The 16714-nt window shown below is 44.3% G+C and overlaps 1 protein-coding gene across 1 annotated transcript; it reads left to right on the plus strand.

Annotated features, from left to right (window-relative positions):
* Nucleotides 1-992: 992 nt before the first annotated feature.
* LOC115465312 (epoxide hydrolase 1-like) lies at nt 993-6553 on the plus strand. Its single transcript, XM_030195717.1, has 3 exons — nt 993-1135; nt 2877-3002; nt 5931-6553. Exons 2-3 carry the CDS (start codon nt 2911-2913, stop codon nt 6130-6132), a joined length of 294 nt encoding a protein of 97 aa, XP_030051577.1. The 5' UTR covers nt 993-1135; nt 2877-2910; the 3' UTR covers nt 6133-6553.
* Nucleotides 6554-16714: the final 10161 nt, after the last annotated feature.

Genomic DNA, 16714 nt, shown 5'->3' on the forward strand with positions numbered 1-16714 from the left:
ACCTTATTTAGGGTTTCATGTCCAGTTCTGGAGAATGTACCTCTAGAAGGATAAGGAAAATAACACCCTGAGATTAGAGAAAGGCTGTGAAAGTGATGCAGGACCCTAAGTAGATGAAAGGAAGATGGGGCATGAGAGATGTTCAAATGCCTTCAAGATAAATCCTTTTACCCCCCCCCTCCCCCAATTTTCAGAGGAAAGGATGGTCCAGAGGTCATGATATTAGGGTCCAAGGAGGTGGACACGGGAGCAATCTAAGATGTCTCTTTGGGAGCTCTTTTGAGTAGGTATGTGTGAAGGGAAAATATTGGAGTTCAAGAAAGCCTGAAGGGAACTTTGCGATTTGTATAGAATTGTATCATTTCTAGGGATGAAACTTCTCGTTGGTTTACTATACTGAGGACTGGCCTCCTAGTTGTGTTACATTTCAGAAGTTATTGATTTAAATAAAGCAGACCTTGATTTGAAAACAAAAATGGAAAGTTGATAATTTTGTGGTCACATACTGTCGTCGATACAAAGGTTGGCTAAGTGTAGAACACCCGATGTCCATGTTTCCAGATACTGAATCTTTTGAATGTGTCTCCTTATACTGCTCTCTGCTTTCCTTCCTCTCCTTTGCCCTTCTCATTACCCTTCACTATTAGATGAGTTCATTGGCCACCAAAGCCTCCGAGTACAAGACCAGCAAATCTTGTTTTCCTTCTTCTACCTGGGATTTTCTCTCTCTCACCATCTCAGGCAGCTGTTATTTGAGATCATCGTTTCAACTGCCTGATAGTTTATGGTCTCTGTACTAGAAGTCTAGGTTTCCCTTCCTTCTGTTGAGTCAGAATCCTTATCTTTAGCTTTAAATCCTAAAACTCCTGGTGGTCTCCAAAATAATTTGACAATTTTAAGAGAACCAAAAAGAGTGGCTGCTTAGCTTCTGAAGAGGGAGTGGTCATGCTGACACTTGGGAGCAGAATCAGCATTGTGGGGGTGAAAACTCTGCTGACTCTCTTCTCTGTTTTCTGCCGTTCTCAGGCTGTTCTCTGAATGACTCACCTGTGGGGCTCGCCGCGTACATCTTAGAAAAATTCACTACGTGGACCGACCCGGAATTCGTGAATCTGGAGGATGGTGGACTAGAGAGGTATAGTAGAATTTAAAAACCACTGCTTACACTGCTGTACAGATACCAGGAAAAACAGTCTGCTCTGTCGAGCTTTCCGTCCTAGTCAAGGCAGGTAGATCAGACAAGGAAGATACTGGGGTTGATGTAAATATGGGTCGTAAAACTGCTATAAGAATTTGGTTCCTTTTACACTGTGTAGGATGGATCCTGTGCCTTCAGGAATCTGGAGATATATACAGATGAACTTTTCCCAGTGAAAGGCATAAGGGCGAAGCAGACCGTGAGAAAAGCAGCTCATAAAAAGACCTGCTGTTTGCCAGATTGATTCCAAATTCTGTTTTTCATTTCAGTTTATTGAAGTAAAAAAAGAAACTCACATTACCTAAAGAGCTAGGTGGATAGACTTGATACAGAAATGAGGCCAAATGAGTTCCTGGGTGAGGTGACCATTATCTCGGGGGCTCCTGTCATGTACATATGAGATCATGGGTCAGAAACCCTGTGGACTGTGCCTGAGGGCCAGTTCCCCAGATTTAACTGATATAAAATCAGACATTGGTGGATTCTCAGGTAACACCCCATTTCTTAAAATTGAACAGGAAAAAGCTCAGTTCTTGTCGTCGGGTTCTCATCTTCTGACTTGATCTCAACTGAGAAGGTTTACATTGGAATGCTCCCTAAAATGTTAGGGGTAACTGGGGATAGATAATCTGTTGTCAGTAGAGGCTCAGGCACACTCTGTACCTAGGAAGATGTTCTGGATATTGCAGAAACGTAGACAAATCGAAAAAGAACTTTTGAGTCTGATCAACGTAGGCTGGTAGTCCAGACGTTAATATTGTCTGCACTGTTATATTTATAATCCTGTCAAGCTACCAGTCTGTGGGGAACAACTTCACAAACATAATATATATAAACATATATCCTGTCAAAATAATGTAAGATAAAATCATTGCATCAAATCTTTCAATGCTTGCTGAAAAAGAAAAGGCTTCAAATGTTTCTTGAAAGTACAAATGCTTTTGTGGAGGTGAAAGTGTTCCATAACTTTAGACCTGTGATATAAAATATAACAGATCCTCTACCCATCGAGCCTTATGCTATGATGGAACATCCAGTAGATCCCTCTGAGCAGCGTTCACATCTTCTCTAAGAAAATGTATGCAGAAAACTGCAAACCCGCAGAATCCAGCAGAGCGTTTGATACATTCAGTAAAGAGGTTGTATAGGATTTCTTCTGTATTTTATTAAGTTACGTTGGCTGCCAGGCCAGAGCTGTTTTTAATGCTGAAATGTGAAATATTGTGCTGGGAGAAATTAGGTCTCTTCAGAACGATAACATCTTTCGAAAACAATTGAAACCCTAATTGGTTCCAGAAATATGGACTCCTTAGGTTTTAGATATACTACTACTACTACTTAACATTTCTAGAGCGCTACTAGGGTTACGCAGCGCTGTACAATTTAACAAAGAGAGACAGTCCCTGCTCAAAGAGCTTACAATCTAATAGACAAGTGAACGGTCGGTCCGATTGGGGCAGTCTGGATGATGTAATTCTTCCCAGGTATGTCTGGTTTTTATTGAGAGTCTGCCCTGAGCTGTAAAAGGTACACGTGGGGTACAAGAAATGTGATGTAATTGTTATTTCTGACCATCTCAGATCTCGGACGTGTAGGCATTTGACCGTATAAAAGGTAGGTAAATCTGTAGGTTTTCGCCAGTCACAGAAACCTAATAAATTTGTGTTTTCCTTCTTAGGAAATTCTCCTTGGATGACCTTCTGACCAATGTCATGATCTATTGGGTGTCGGGCTGCATTACCTCCTCTGTGAGGTTCTACAAGGAGAACTTGGGTCAAGGGATCGGTGGGAGCCAGCATGACAAGTGAGGCCTTTGATCTTTGGCTGTTTTTCATTCTGTCCCTCCTCTGACTGAGCAGTAATATAAGTAACTAGTAAAAAAGGCCCGTTTTGTTATGAAATGAAACGGGCGCTAGCAAGGCAATCCCCCACCCTCCCTCGCTGTCTCGCTATGTCCCCTCCGAGTTCCAGACCCCCCTCCCACCCGCCCTCCCAGTTCAAAGCCTTCCTCCCTCCCAGCTCAAGTCCTCCCTTCCTCCCAGTTCAAGGCCTCCCTCCCTCCCTCCTTGAACTGGGAGGGAGGGAGGGAGGGAGGCCGGCCTCCCTCCCTCCCAGTTCAAGGCCCCCTCACGCCTCTCCCACCAAGTTCTAGACTCCCCCCTCCCTCCAATTTCAACATCCCCCCTCCCACATTACGGACCCCTGGACCCCCCTGCCGCGACCCCCTCGACCCCCCTTCCCGACGAAAACACTCCCCCGCTGCCGTCGCGTACCTGTGCTGACTTGGGGACCCCAACCCCCGAAAACTGAAGTTCTGTTTTCGTCTGTGCCGGCGTCTTGCTTGCTGAATGATCATATGTTGAAGTTTTTCTGCGTGCGTCTGATGTCAGACGCACGCACAGAAACTTGAACAGCTGATCATTCATGAAGCAACGCCCCAGCGCAGCCGAGAAGAGAACTTCAGCTGTTGGGGGTTGGGGTCCCCCGTCAGCACAGTTATGCGACGGCGGCGGGGGAGTGTTTTCATCTGAAAGGGGGGGGGGGGTCGAGGGGTCTGTAACGTGGTGTTGAAATCGGAGGGAGGACAGAGTCTGGAACTCGGCGGGAGGGGCACACACATGATGGTGCCTAGCAAACTACAGGAGCCACAGTCCCAGGCAGGACAGAACGTTGGTGGTGAGAATTATATATAGAGAGAGGGGCTTTGCAGGCAAAAGTTTGCATTTTGTTTCATTCAGAGTTTTTAAAATGTATTTTTTTCTTTGGGTGATGGTGAACCTATCGAGCAGCTGTAATGGACACTATTAGCAATTCTATTAAAAACTGAAATTGTGGGGTTCTTTGCTGTCATTTTCGGTTAAAAAGACTATGGGACAACATGAGACGTGTTATTTCCTGTGTCTTTTCAATCGAACGCACATCCCTAAAGACGACTTCCCTATGAGGAAAGGCTAATGCGGCTAGGGCTCTTCAGCTTGGAGAAAAGGTGGATGAGGGGAGATATGATAGAGGTCTATAAAATAATGAGTGGAGTTGAATTGGTACATGTGAAGCGTCTGTTCACACTTTCCAAAAATACTAGGACTAGGGGGCATGCGATGAAGCTACAATGTAGTAAATTTAAAACGCATCAGATAAACGTTTTGTTCACTCAACATGTAATTAAACTCTGGAATTAGTTGCCAGAGAATGTGGTAAAGGCAGTTAGCTTAGCGGAGTTTAAAAAAGGTTTGGACGGCTTCCTAAAGGAAAAGTCCATAGACCGTTATTAAATGGACTTGGGGACAATCCACTATTCCTGGGATAAGCAGTATAAAATGTTTTGTACATTTTTGGGATCTTGCCAGGTATTTGTGACCTGGATTGGCCACTGTTGGAAACAGGATGCTGGGCTTGATGGACCTTTGATATTTCCCAGTATGGCAATACTTATGTACTTATGAGCTGTGGGAAAATCCTGGAACATCTTAGCTTGGATGCAGTTAACGAGAAAAGAACTAGGATCCCAAAGGAAGGGGAAAATTTGTGGGCCTGATTTAAAAGGTTTAGCTGGGAGGAGAGTCTGCTGCCGGGTTAAACTGTGCCGAGATACCAGTGCCACTACAAATGTCCTCTGACCGCCTCTGCACTGTCTGGGCAGTTCCACAGCAGTCTAAGGGGCCAATCTAGGCAGAGCCAGGATTTAAGCAAGCACCGGCTTAAATAGCAGAGTTAAGCTTGCCCAGTTTAGCTATGCAGGTGCAATGCTGAATATTGACTGGACCCACATAACTCCTGGGTCTCGCTGTTCACTCAGACATTCAATGCCAGTGCCTGTTGATCTGACAGCAGTAGTGAGCATTTTAAAATCCAGCTAGTTTAAATACAAGGCTGGCTTCTTTATTCTTGTAGACAGTGTTTTATGTATTTCTTAAGGTTTCCTGATGCCTTCAGCCTTATCTACACTCAGCCACAGGGCTTGCCTTGGTGGAACAGAGCTGCTGTTGCATCTCGGGATATGTTTTCTGCGGGGCTCCAGGTTATTGGTCTTTTAAAAAACTGTAGTCTTGTAGAAACACCTCTTGCAATACAATGAGCTTGACCCTGCCATGCTAGGAAGAAGCGTAAGCGTTGGGTCAGTGGTAGCAACAGAGAGGTGGTGGTTGGCAGCTTTTGCCACTGGTAACAATAATATAATCTTGTGGTTTAAGTTAAGCCAGCATTTTTTGTGTCTTAAACAGCTTAACTATCACTGCTCTCCATCCAGGTCAGCGAAACCATCTTTGCTTCGTTTTGGCACTCTGGGCTGATTCTGTAACTGGGTGCCAGATGCAACACACTGAGCGCTAATGTTGTAGCGACATCTTGGTGCTGAGAGTCCATTATAGAAACTCGCATTAGTCTGTGTTTATCCGCCTACTTAAGCCGTGTGCATAGCGGGCGTAGAAGCACTTAAATGCGGCAGTGATGTGCATAGCGTACAGCGTTCCCTAAGCTGCCTATTAGACACTCCTATGGCCCTTCTGTACCCCTCCCCCTACATTACACACTAGACTTTGAATTAGGAGGTAAATGTCTGAGTATTTTTTTTTTCTTTGGTTGACCCTTTTTCATTTACATCTTGAGGGAAAGAGAGGGCACAATGTAAGGGAACGTCCTCCTCTGGAGCTCAGTTAAGTCATAGCATCGCAGCCTGTTCTCTGTCATCCTACATCCATCATCCCCCCACTAATGCTCTCTCTTCCTGTTACAGAGTACCCGTGAAAGTGCCCACAGGAGTTGCCTCATTCCCCAGCGAGCTCATGCATTGTCCGCTCTCCTGGGCCAAGGGTCAATACACGAACATCGTGTCCTTCAAATTCATGCCACGCGGGGGGCATTTTGCGGCTTTGGAAGAGCCGGCACTGCTAGCAGACCACATCCGCCAGTTTACGAGGAAGCTGGAGCAGAAGTGAAGGCCAAGTGGAGGAAGCTGAAGAGCCACACGCGTGTACGAATGCTTGGCTTTCAGACCGTGAGCACTGTTCAAACACTGCGTTAGTAAATGATGCAGTAGCAGTAAATAGCGTTAAGCTATTGCCCCTTTCAAGCATTAAATAGGGGGTTTGATAAAATTAAAATAGGTATTAGTATTTGTGAAAGTTTATTTCAAGAAGACAAAAGGGGCCTCAGATTATGAAGGGGGAGTGGGAGGGCAGATGAAACATTGTGCTTAGGGGGTGCAAGCGTTGATGATGCATCGCTGTGAGCTAAGCCTGAAATAAGATTCGTACATATGGAGAACACCTTGAGCAGTTGTGTGAATTAATGCAGGGCAGAAGTATATGTGAATAGAAATGGGTCATTATAATAAAATATGGTTAATCTCGTACTGACCTTTCATGTCCTTGCTGGAGTCCACCTAACCTTTTGCAGTAGGAGCCAAAACCTACAGCTGTCTTGCTTTATAAATTGTGGCTGATAAAGGAGAGTGAAAGAGCTGATCTCACATTTGGAAGAATTTCTTTACTGTGTGAGTGGTAGACGGCTGTTCTTGTGGATGAAAATGTATGATCTTGCGGGAGGTGGAAACCATGGGCCACCCAGAGAAATTGTACCTGCCATGATAGTTCTCTAACACAGGGCATCACAGTCGAAGCACTGCATATGTAAGTAGGGTCATGCATTTGTTATATCACCTTTCTGTGGAACAAACAAGGCAGTTTACATAGTAACATAGTTGATGACAGCAGAAAAAGACCTGCACGGTCCACCCAGTCTGCCCAACAAGATAAACTCACATGTGCCATTTTTTGTGTATACCTTACCTTGATTTGTACCTGTCCTTTTCAGGGCACAGACCGTATAAGTCTGTCAAGCACTATCCCCGCCTCCCAACCACCAGTCCCGCCTCCCATCACCGGCTCTGGCACAGACCGTATAAGTCTGCCCAGCACTATCCCCGCCTCCCAACCACCAGCCCCGCTTCCCACCACTGGCTCTGGCACAGACCGTATAAGTCTGCCCAGCACTATCCCCCCTCCCAAGAACCAGGCCCAGCACTAACCCCGCCTCCCAAGCACCAGCCCCGCCTCCCACCACCAGCTCTGGCACAGACCGTATAAGTCTGCCCAGCACTATCCCCGCCTCCCAAGCACCAGGCCCAGCACTATCCCCGCCTCCCAAGCACCAGCCCCGCCTCCCACCACCGGCTCTGGCACAGACCGTATAAGTCTGCCCAGCACTATCCCCGCCTCCCAAGCACCAGGCCCAGCACTATCCCCGCCTCCCAAGCACCAGCCCCGCCTCCCACCACCGGCTCTGGCACAGACCGTATAAGTCTGCCCAGCACTATCCCTGCCTCCAAACCACCAGTCCCGCTTCCCACCACTGGCTCTGGCACAGACCGTATAAGTCTGCCCAGCACTATCCCCGCCTCCCAAGCACCAGGCCCAGCACTATCCCCGCCTCCCAAGCACCAGCCCCGCCTCCCACCACCGGCTCTGGCACAGACCGTATAAGTCTGCCCAGCACTATCCCCGCCTCCCAAGCACCAGGCCCAGCACTATCCCCGCCTCCCAAGCACCAGCCCGCCTCCCACCACCGGCTCTGGCACAGACCGTATAAGTCTGCCCAGCACTATCCCCGCCTCCCAAGCACCAGGCCCAGCACTATCCCCGCCTCCCAACCACCAGCCCCGCCTCCCACCACCGGCTCTGGCAAAGACCGTATAAGTCTGCCCAGCACTATCCCCCCTCTCAAGCACCAGGCCCAGCACCATCCCCACCTCCCAACCACCAGCTCTGGCACCCAATCTTGGCTAAGCTCCTGAGGATCCATTCCTTCTGAACAGGATTCCTTTATGTTTATCCCACGCATATATTATAAAATATATTATAACATTTATAAAATACTCTTGTTTAACGAAGAACTAAAAATTCTAAAAACGCAAACTAGAAAATTAGAACAAAACTGGAAAAAACCCAAAAACGAACAATCACTAAAGGCCTGGAAAGAAAGTCAAACAAAATACAAATATAAAATAAGACAATCCAAAAGAAACTTCTACAGAGAACAAATAGGCACAGATTACAAAGAGACAAAGAAATTATACAAACTAATAAACAACACCAAAACAGTAACTACACCGAATGCAAACCTCCCACATGCAGACAATCTTGCCAAATACTTTAAAGAAAAAATTACCAATCTACGTAAGAAATCTGCATCAGGGAAATATTAATCCAGAAACCTTCATAAATGAACTAGATCTGAACCCAAGGAAATACCCGGCAGACCATATTTGGAATAACTTCACTCATCTAAGCACCGAAATAATAGCTCACGCACTCAGAAAATTCTCCTCCGCCAACTGCTCCAACTATATAATGACCCCCCCCCCCCAATCAATACGTCACAGAACTCACAGACCACCTCTATTATCTATTCAAAAGAGGCCTATTCCCACAGGACAGAGGAAATATCTACTAATTCCATCCCAAAAGACACCCAAAAAAAGTAGAAGACACCTTGAATTATAGACTGATAGTATTCATACCCCTAACAACCAAATTGACAGAAGGCATAGTCGCCAAACAACTAACAATACTGCAGGAATCTCAATCTGGCTTCAGACCTCAGCACAGTACAGAAACAATACTAACCACACTCATGACCAGATTCAAGCAGGAAATAGCAAGAGGTAAAAACATCCTCCTACTCCAATTTGACCTATCAAGCGCATTTGATATGGTTGAACACCACATACTACTGAGAATCCTCGACAAGATAGGAATGATAGGAAAAGTACTCTCCTGGCTCAAGGGATTTCTGGCATCCAGAACATACCAAGTCAAATCAAACTCAGATATTTCTCCACCTTGGAAAGCGGAATGTGGAGTACCACGAGGATCACCGCTCTCACCTATATTATTCAACCTAATGATAACACCACTGGCTAAAGCTCTATCCAAACAAGGCCTCAATCCATTTCTCTATGAAGATGACATCACCATCTATATTCCCTTCAAACAGAACCCCACAGAAAGCACCAAGGAAATAATAACCAGCATGACCATCATGGAATCCTGGGCATCGGCATTCAAGTTAAAACTCAATAGAAATAAAACCCAATGTCTCATTCTCTCATCCCAATACAATAATGTCCCCTCCCTCGACAATTAATGCACAGGGTTCATCCCTCCCAATCTCAGACCACTTGAAAATCTTAGGCATAACAATTGACCGCAACCTAACGCTAGAAAGCCAAGCTAAGAACACGACCAAGAAAATGTTCCACACTATGTGGAAGCTCAAACATATAAAACCATACTTTCCCAGGGATTCATTCCGCAACGTGATCCAAACCATGGTGCTAACCCATGTAGACTACTGCAATAGTATTTACGTAGGCTGCAAAGATCAAATCGTAAGAAAACTACAGCCAGCATAAAAACACGGTTGGAAAGAGGGGGAAGGCAGCAGACAGGATAGGATGAGAGATGGGATAGGAAGATGAGTGTGGAGGAAAAGGAACAGGTGGAGGAGATACTGAGCTACAAGATTGGAGGGAGGGAGAGGGAAGGGAAATAATGGAAATGGCAGAACCATGTGGGAGATGCCAAGAAGGTGGCAAGATGAGTGAGAGGAGGATAGTAAATACAGAGGTAGAAATATAGTAATGAAAGATGGAAAGGAATAGCTGGCTGGGGAAGGAGTGAGATGGGAAACGGGGCAGCTAGGGAACGAGAGAAGAATATGGAAAGTTAATAGGTAGCTGAAAAGTTTAAAAGAAGAAGGGTGAGAAAGAAGATGAAATTTGAGTGAATAGAGGCTGAAAAGAAAAAGAGAAAGGAAAGATCAATATGTTAGAGACAGGTGTAGTGAAGGAATCGAACAAGACTAGAGAGAGAAGAAAAGACAACTGAACAAAAACCACAAGGAAGAGAATTAGTAGAAGACAGACGGAGAAACTGGGATCAACATGATGGAAAAATAAAATGTCCAGATAACAAAGGTGGAAAAAAGTGTTTTATTTTGAATTTATTAACAGGACCAGTGGCGTAGCCAAGGGTGGGCTTGGATGGGCCCAGGCCCACCCACTTTGGCTTCAGGCCCACCCAGTAGCAGCATACCTATGAAGTGGCTGGCAGGGATCCCCAAGCTCCACCAGCCGAAAACTCCCAATAAGTGTCTCTCCTGCATACCTTGTAAGTAGCAGATCTTTGCCTGCAGTGAGCAGTGACATACATACTGCTCGCACCGGCCCCACAGCCTTCCCTCTGATGTATTTCTGCCTAGGCGGAAACAGGAAGTTGCATCAGAGGGAAGGGTGTGGGGCCAACATGAGCAGTGTGTATTAGTTGCTGCTGGTGAACATCTGCTATTTAAAAGGTATACGGGAGAGGGGGGATGTTTGAGAGACCATATGGCATGCAGGCGAGAGAAGGAGAGACCAAATCACCTGTGGGACGGGGGAGAGGTTCTTCTGCCCACCCATCTTGGGCCCAGGCCCACCCAAAATTGGGTGTCTGGCTATGCCCCTGAACAGGACTAAGTTAATTTTGGGATATATGTCTCATTGATGTCTTTGTATTGTGTTCAGTGCTATAGGGGGGGTAGGGCTGAATGCAAAAGTGGATGGGCACCAATTTTTCCCATGCCCCCCTCCCCCTATCTGAATGCAAAATATAAATACCAGAGCTGGCAGGGATCTCCAGGTGAAGACTTCCTGTTCCTTTGCTGCTGACAGTCTGAACTCTCCAAACTCTGCATCAAGCTGCTGTGGCCACTGTTGACCCACCCTTGTGAATGCTTGGTTTTTCTGCATGCATGGCGTGGGGGGGGGGGGGGGGGACAGTGACAGAGCAGATTGAGGACACAGCTGCCAGCTAAAAAGCTTGGAGAGCTGTGGCTGCCGGACCAGAGGAGATGGTCTTCAGCTGGCACAGCTTGGGGGAATCCCTGCCAGCCACGGTAAAGGTGATGGCAAATTTTGGGGGGTTGTCCTTGGCTATGCCACCAGTTGTATTCAATACAAAAGGAAGTGCATTTCTGTTTTTATTTCTTCAGTGTTGAAGTTCTTGCCAAGTTATTGGAGTTCCTAGTTGAATTTTGGTGTTCATATTTCTGATCCCTTGTTCTGTATTTAGGAAAAAGAATCAGTGTAAGAAAACAGACAATGACCCCAAACCATATAAATGCAGAACTGTTCACACAATCCTCTCCATCTGTCCCAGTCGCCACTGGAGTGTTTGCCATGGACATGTCCTCGTCCTCTGCGAAATCACAATCCCAGGTCTACATGGAGAGGTGTCCCCCCCCCCCCCCCCCCCGTGATGCTGCCAGGTTGATTTTCAGCACTGATGCCCAAGAGTGCCTAGCGCTCCCAGTATCTGCAGTATGGTGCAAGGTCACTAATAGTGATTTCAGACATGCCCGAGCTACTCCAGGCCAATTAAAATGTTTCTTCCCAGATCGACCACCAGTCACACCAAATACCATAATCCTGCTTGCAGGCCGTTTTCCAGAAACGCCTTTTTAGAAGGCCACTTTACCTGCAAGAATGAACTTGTAAAATAACACAAGCTCCCTCTGCTTGTTCCCCACAGGCAATTACAGATCTGTAACAGTAGGCAGGGAGCCTGTGTTTATACTATTTTTCAAGTTCATTCTTGCATTTAAAGGGCCTGTTTATACTATTACATTCTGAACTTTTGTACATAACTTTCAAATCCTATTTCCATTCTTGTTTATATTCTTAACTAAATCTTTCCTTGTTGTTATTGTCAGTAATGTGTGATTTTCAGTTTATCGGGATATCTTGGGGGGGGGGGGGGGTAGAGATCATGGTCAGCTGAATAGGCAGCATGGTTTTTATCTTTATTCCCGTGTTCAGATTAGTTCTACACATCTCTGTCCCACCACAGCTGGTGGTGAATTACTGGTACAACCTCCATAAGCACATCCCTCTACACACCTCCAAGGTTGATAGGACTATCCCTAACCACAACTTCTCAAAAGTAAATCATGAGACGTGATGCTCACCAATGAGCTTTCTCTGGAGTAGCCCTCACACTCTGGACTGCACTTCTTGAAAGGCTTCACACATTAATGCAAGACTCTCTCCTCTACTGCAGGAAGCAGGTGAAACCTTCATGGCAGAAGCAACTATCTTGTCACACATGTAACTGAAGCAAAACGTCTTATCCTACTCTAGCCGAGATCATTTCCATGCACCTTTTCTGACTCCTCATGCAATTTTCCTTAAGTTAGTCCCCTTGTTTTCTGTTCTTGTCTGTCTTTTATGTTCCACCTCCATTTACAGCCTGTGCTATCAATTAAGATTCTTTAATGTATATTGTGTTGACATTGTAAGTAGCATACTATGCTATAATATTTTTTATAACTGTGGTAAGTCTTATGCAACTTTGCATGGCTTGACGCTTTGGGGTCACACTCAGACCAAGTGAAAATACTGAAGATCACTCTTTAATATATTTTCTTTCATTACATACCTTGATTTATAGAAGAGTTTAGCTTGGTTTGGTTTTGTCTTTTACTCTTCAAAAAAATTATTTTGGGGTGATTAAATTTGCACATGACACAAAACTATTTAAAGTTGTCAAAACACATGCAGACTGTAAAGATTGTAGGATGACCTTAGGAAACTAGAAGACTGGGCATCCAAATGGCAGATGAAATATAATGTGGACAAATGCAAAGTGATGCACATTGTGAAGAATAACCCGAATCATTGTTACCTGATGCTAGGGTCCACCTTAGGAGTCAGCAACCAAGAAAAAGATCTAGGAGTCACTGTAGACAATATACTGAAATCTTCTTCCCAGTGTGCAGCAGAGGCCAAAAAAGTAAACAGGATGCTAGGAATTATTAGGAAAGGGATGCAAAATAAGACCAAAAATGTTATAATAACGCTGTGTCACTCCATGGTGCGACTTCACATTGAGTATTGCATTCAATTCCGGTTGCTGTATCTCAAGATATAGCAGAATCTGGGCTTCTGCTCCAGGTATTTCTGAAGAAAACTAGAGGTCTACATCCCAGCCTTGATCTCCTTCCAACCTTTCTCTTCACAAGGAAAAATTCAAGATGAATACTCTTTTCATTTTACGGTCCTTAAAGATGGAGGACCAGCTGTGTAGCCTAGACATCAAGAACACTTACACCCAGTCCATCTTTTATTACAGAAAATATCTTCATTACAAAATTGCATTCCAACTCCCAATATTACAAAAGGTAACCTCCCATCAATTAGATGCAATTTACATTAAACCATAAAAATAAAACATTTGGGGGAAAAAAAAGAAAAGATTCAATGTAAACCCCCATAATCATCTTATGGCATTTAACAGAATCATTGTAGAAAACATAAAACACAAGAATAGCCATACTGGGTCAGATCAATGGTCGATCTAGTCCAGTATCCTGTTTCCAACTATGGCCAATCCAGGTCACAAGTAACTGGCAGAAACCCAAATAGTAGCACCATTCCATGCTACCACTCCCAGGGCTAGCAGTGGCTTCCCCATGGTGGTCTCAATAGCATGTCTATCTCCAGGAACCTGTCCAAACCTTTTTAAGCCCAGATATGCTAACCGCTGTTACCATATCCTCTGGCAATGAGTTCCAGAGCTTAACCATTGAGTGAAAAAATATTCATTCCTATTTGTTTTTAAAGTATTTCCATGTAATTTCATTGAGTGTCCCCTAGTCTTTGTACTTTTCGAAGGAGTGAAATATCAATTCACTTCTACATGTTCTACACCACTCAGGATGTTGTAGACCTCAATCATATCTCCCCTCAGTCATCTGTTTTCCAAACTGGAGTCCTAACCTCTTTAGCCTTTCCTCATATGGGACGAGTTCCATCCTCTTTATCATTGTGGTGGTTGTTCTTGGAACCTCCTTTCGTGTGGGGAGACTCACTCAATGGCATCGGACTGAAGGAGATGCTATATTCTAAGAGTTTGGTAGAGATGATTCAGGTGTAAGGGCCAATCTGGAAGGCTAGGTGATGAAGCTGAATCAATGGCCTATTTTGACTATACTTAGAAGCCAGGAATCTGTAGTGATCATCTCACAGGATGGAAGGAAGATGTGAACCCAATCCTCCCCCCCCCCCCAGGAAGCGGTACATAGTGTGCAGGTGTTCTGGGTGCAACAGCTTTGAGGAGGTGTAGGCTGCTTCAATTAGGGCCTCTTGTCATGGCTTGACAAAAAAACCCCAAACAGTTCACTGCCTCTGCTGTGGTTGTTTTAGATAACGCATCATATGACAGTAGTAAAATCTTCTACAGTACTGATTGAAAATGGTGAGCCTTGAGCACAATGGCAGGAAAAGAGAGTGAAGCACTAATCATTTATAATGTCCACGGTGTCTTTCACTTTATCACCAAATTATGAATCCCAATTTGTAATCGCTGTAGCTAATCCTGAAGTTTTGAAGAGGTCATATGCTTTGCATATGAGTACCACACATTCATTTCTGCTCATATGGCAGCTAGGCAAGTTTGAGCCTGGGTGAAAAAGCTTGTACTTGTTGAAAGACTACGGCATGGATTGGACCATATAAAGCTGGTGAGCTGCTCTGTAAGCAGAAAGCATGGCCCCTAGGAATACCATCTTGCCACTTTGCTCTAACAGATATGGACCTTTACCTGGTGCAGTATTGGAAAAGTTCCCCCACTTTTTGGCTTCTTTCGTATCCACTTCAACCAAAACAGAGACGTGAGAAAGGCAGACTTTGCTGAAACGTGGAGCTGCTTGGACCTCGTATTTCACATCCATCTTTTGGAGACAGGTTGCACAGTAAGTAGAACTGCAATTGTAGCTTTTGGGAACTTTTGAGCTTCAGGAGGCCAAAACCATCTCTCACTTTTTGTTGCAGTGGAAACGTTACCACCATTGCCACCTGCAGCACAAATCTAGGGGTTAAAAGATGTCCTTGTGGGATCAGAAGGGATTCTTGTGGAATATTCTTCTGCATCCTGGATACTCTAGTGGATTAAAGAACTCGGATTAAAGAACTCATCTACTCCAGGAAGCATGGATCCTGGCAAAGAGAATGGCAATAACTATGCTGGCTCCAGCTGACTTGGAAGAAATCATACTATAGAGTCCTGAGAACATGTGTTCTATGCATTAGAGTAACACCTGTTTAATGAGGTGGTGTTCCACTGTGATGCTGTCACTTTTAGTACATCTCTGCAATACCCCTTTCACAAATTTATTAAACATCTTTTGCAGCATTGAATGTGGCTTACAAATTTCTGCAAAACTGGAAGATGTAACATAGTAGATGATAGCACAGAAAGACCTGTATGGTCCATCCAGTCTACCCAACACGATAAACTCATATGTGCTACTGTATATGTATACCTGACCTTGATTTGTATCTGCCATATTCAGGGCACACACCGTACCCCTCCCAACCACCAGTGCAATTTGATAAACTGAAGAGTAGCAAATTGCCTGGACCAGATGGTATACGTTCCAAAGCACTGATAGAACTGAAAAATTAATTTGCAGAGCTTTTGTTAGTAATATGTAATTTATCTTTAAAATCAAGCATGGTATTGGAAGATTGGAGGGTGGCCAATGTAATGCAAAATTTTTAAAAAGGGTTCCAGAGGTGATCCGGGACATTATAGACTGGTGAGCCTGATCTGATGTTGGTGCAGGGCGAAATGGTAGAGACTATTATAAAGAACAAAATTACAGAGCAAAAGAATGGATTAATGAGACAAAGGCAACATGGATTTAGTCAAGCAAAATCTTGCCTCACCTGTAAGATACTGAGTATAAGTTAAAGTGCTGGTTTTCATGTTTCAAGGGCTACATGGCATCTTTCCTTTTCTTTCAATACAAATTCAGATGTCAGGTCATTGAGAACATGTAATGATAAGAAATCAAAAGTACCTGATACAGTGGGTTATAAATAAAGTATTATTATTACATATTCATTATGCAGAAACAACAAAATATGTATTTTCTGTGGCGGGTCCATTATTATGGAATTCCCTTCGAGGTCTGTTGTGGTATTATATTTCTTTGAAGCAGTTTAAGAAAGATCTAAAGACATTTTTTTTTCCTCCAGGCTTTTAACGTATGATAATGTGTGGTTTGAACAGTGCAGGGGAAGTTGTCAGGATATGCTTGTTCTGTATTGGATGTTTTTATTTGTTTTTATTGTGAGTGTTTTTGCTATAAGCTGCAGGGTATATGTTTCATAAATTAAATATAGACATACTACATTTCTTTGAAGGTACAAATAAACATGTGGATAAAGGTGAGCCAGTTGATCTGGATTTTCAAAAGGTATTTGACAAAGTACCTCATGAAAAAGTCCTGAGGAAATGAGAAAGTCATGGGATAGGAGGAAATGTCCTATTGTCGATTAAAACTGGTTAACAGACAGAAGACAGAGTAGGGTTAAATGGTCAGTATTCTCAATGGAGAAGGGTAGATAGCAGGCTTCCCAGGGGTCTGTGCTAGGACCACTACTTTTTAACATATTTATAAATGATCTAGAGATGG

The sequence above is a fragment of the Microcaecilia unicolor genome, chromosome 3 (assembly GCF_901765095.1).
Source record: "Microcaecilia unicolor chromosome 3, aMicUni1.1, whole genome shotgun sequence".
Lineage (NCBI taxonomy): Eukaryota > Metazoa > Chordata > Amphibia > Gymnophiona > Siphonopidae > Microcaecilia > Microcaecilia unicolor.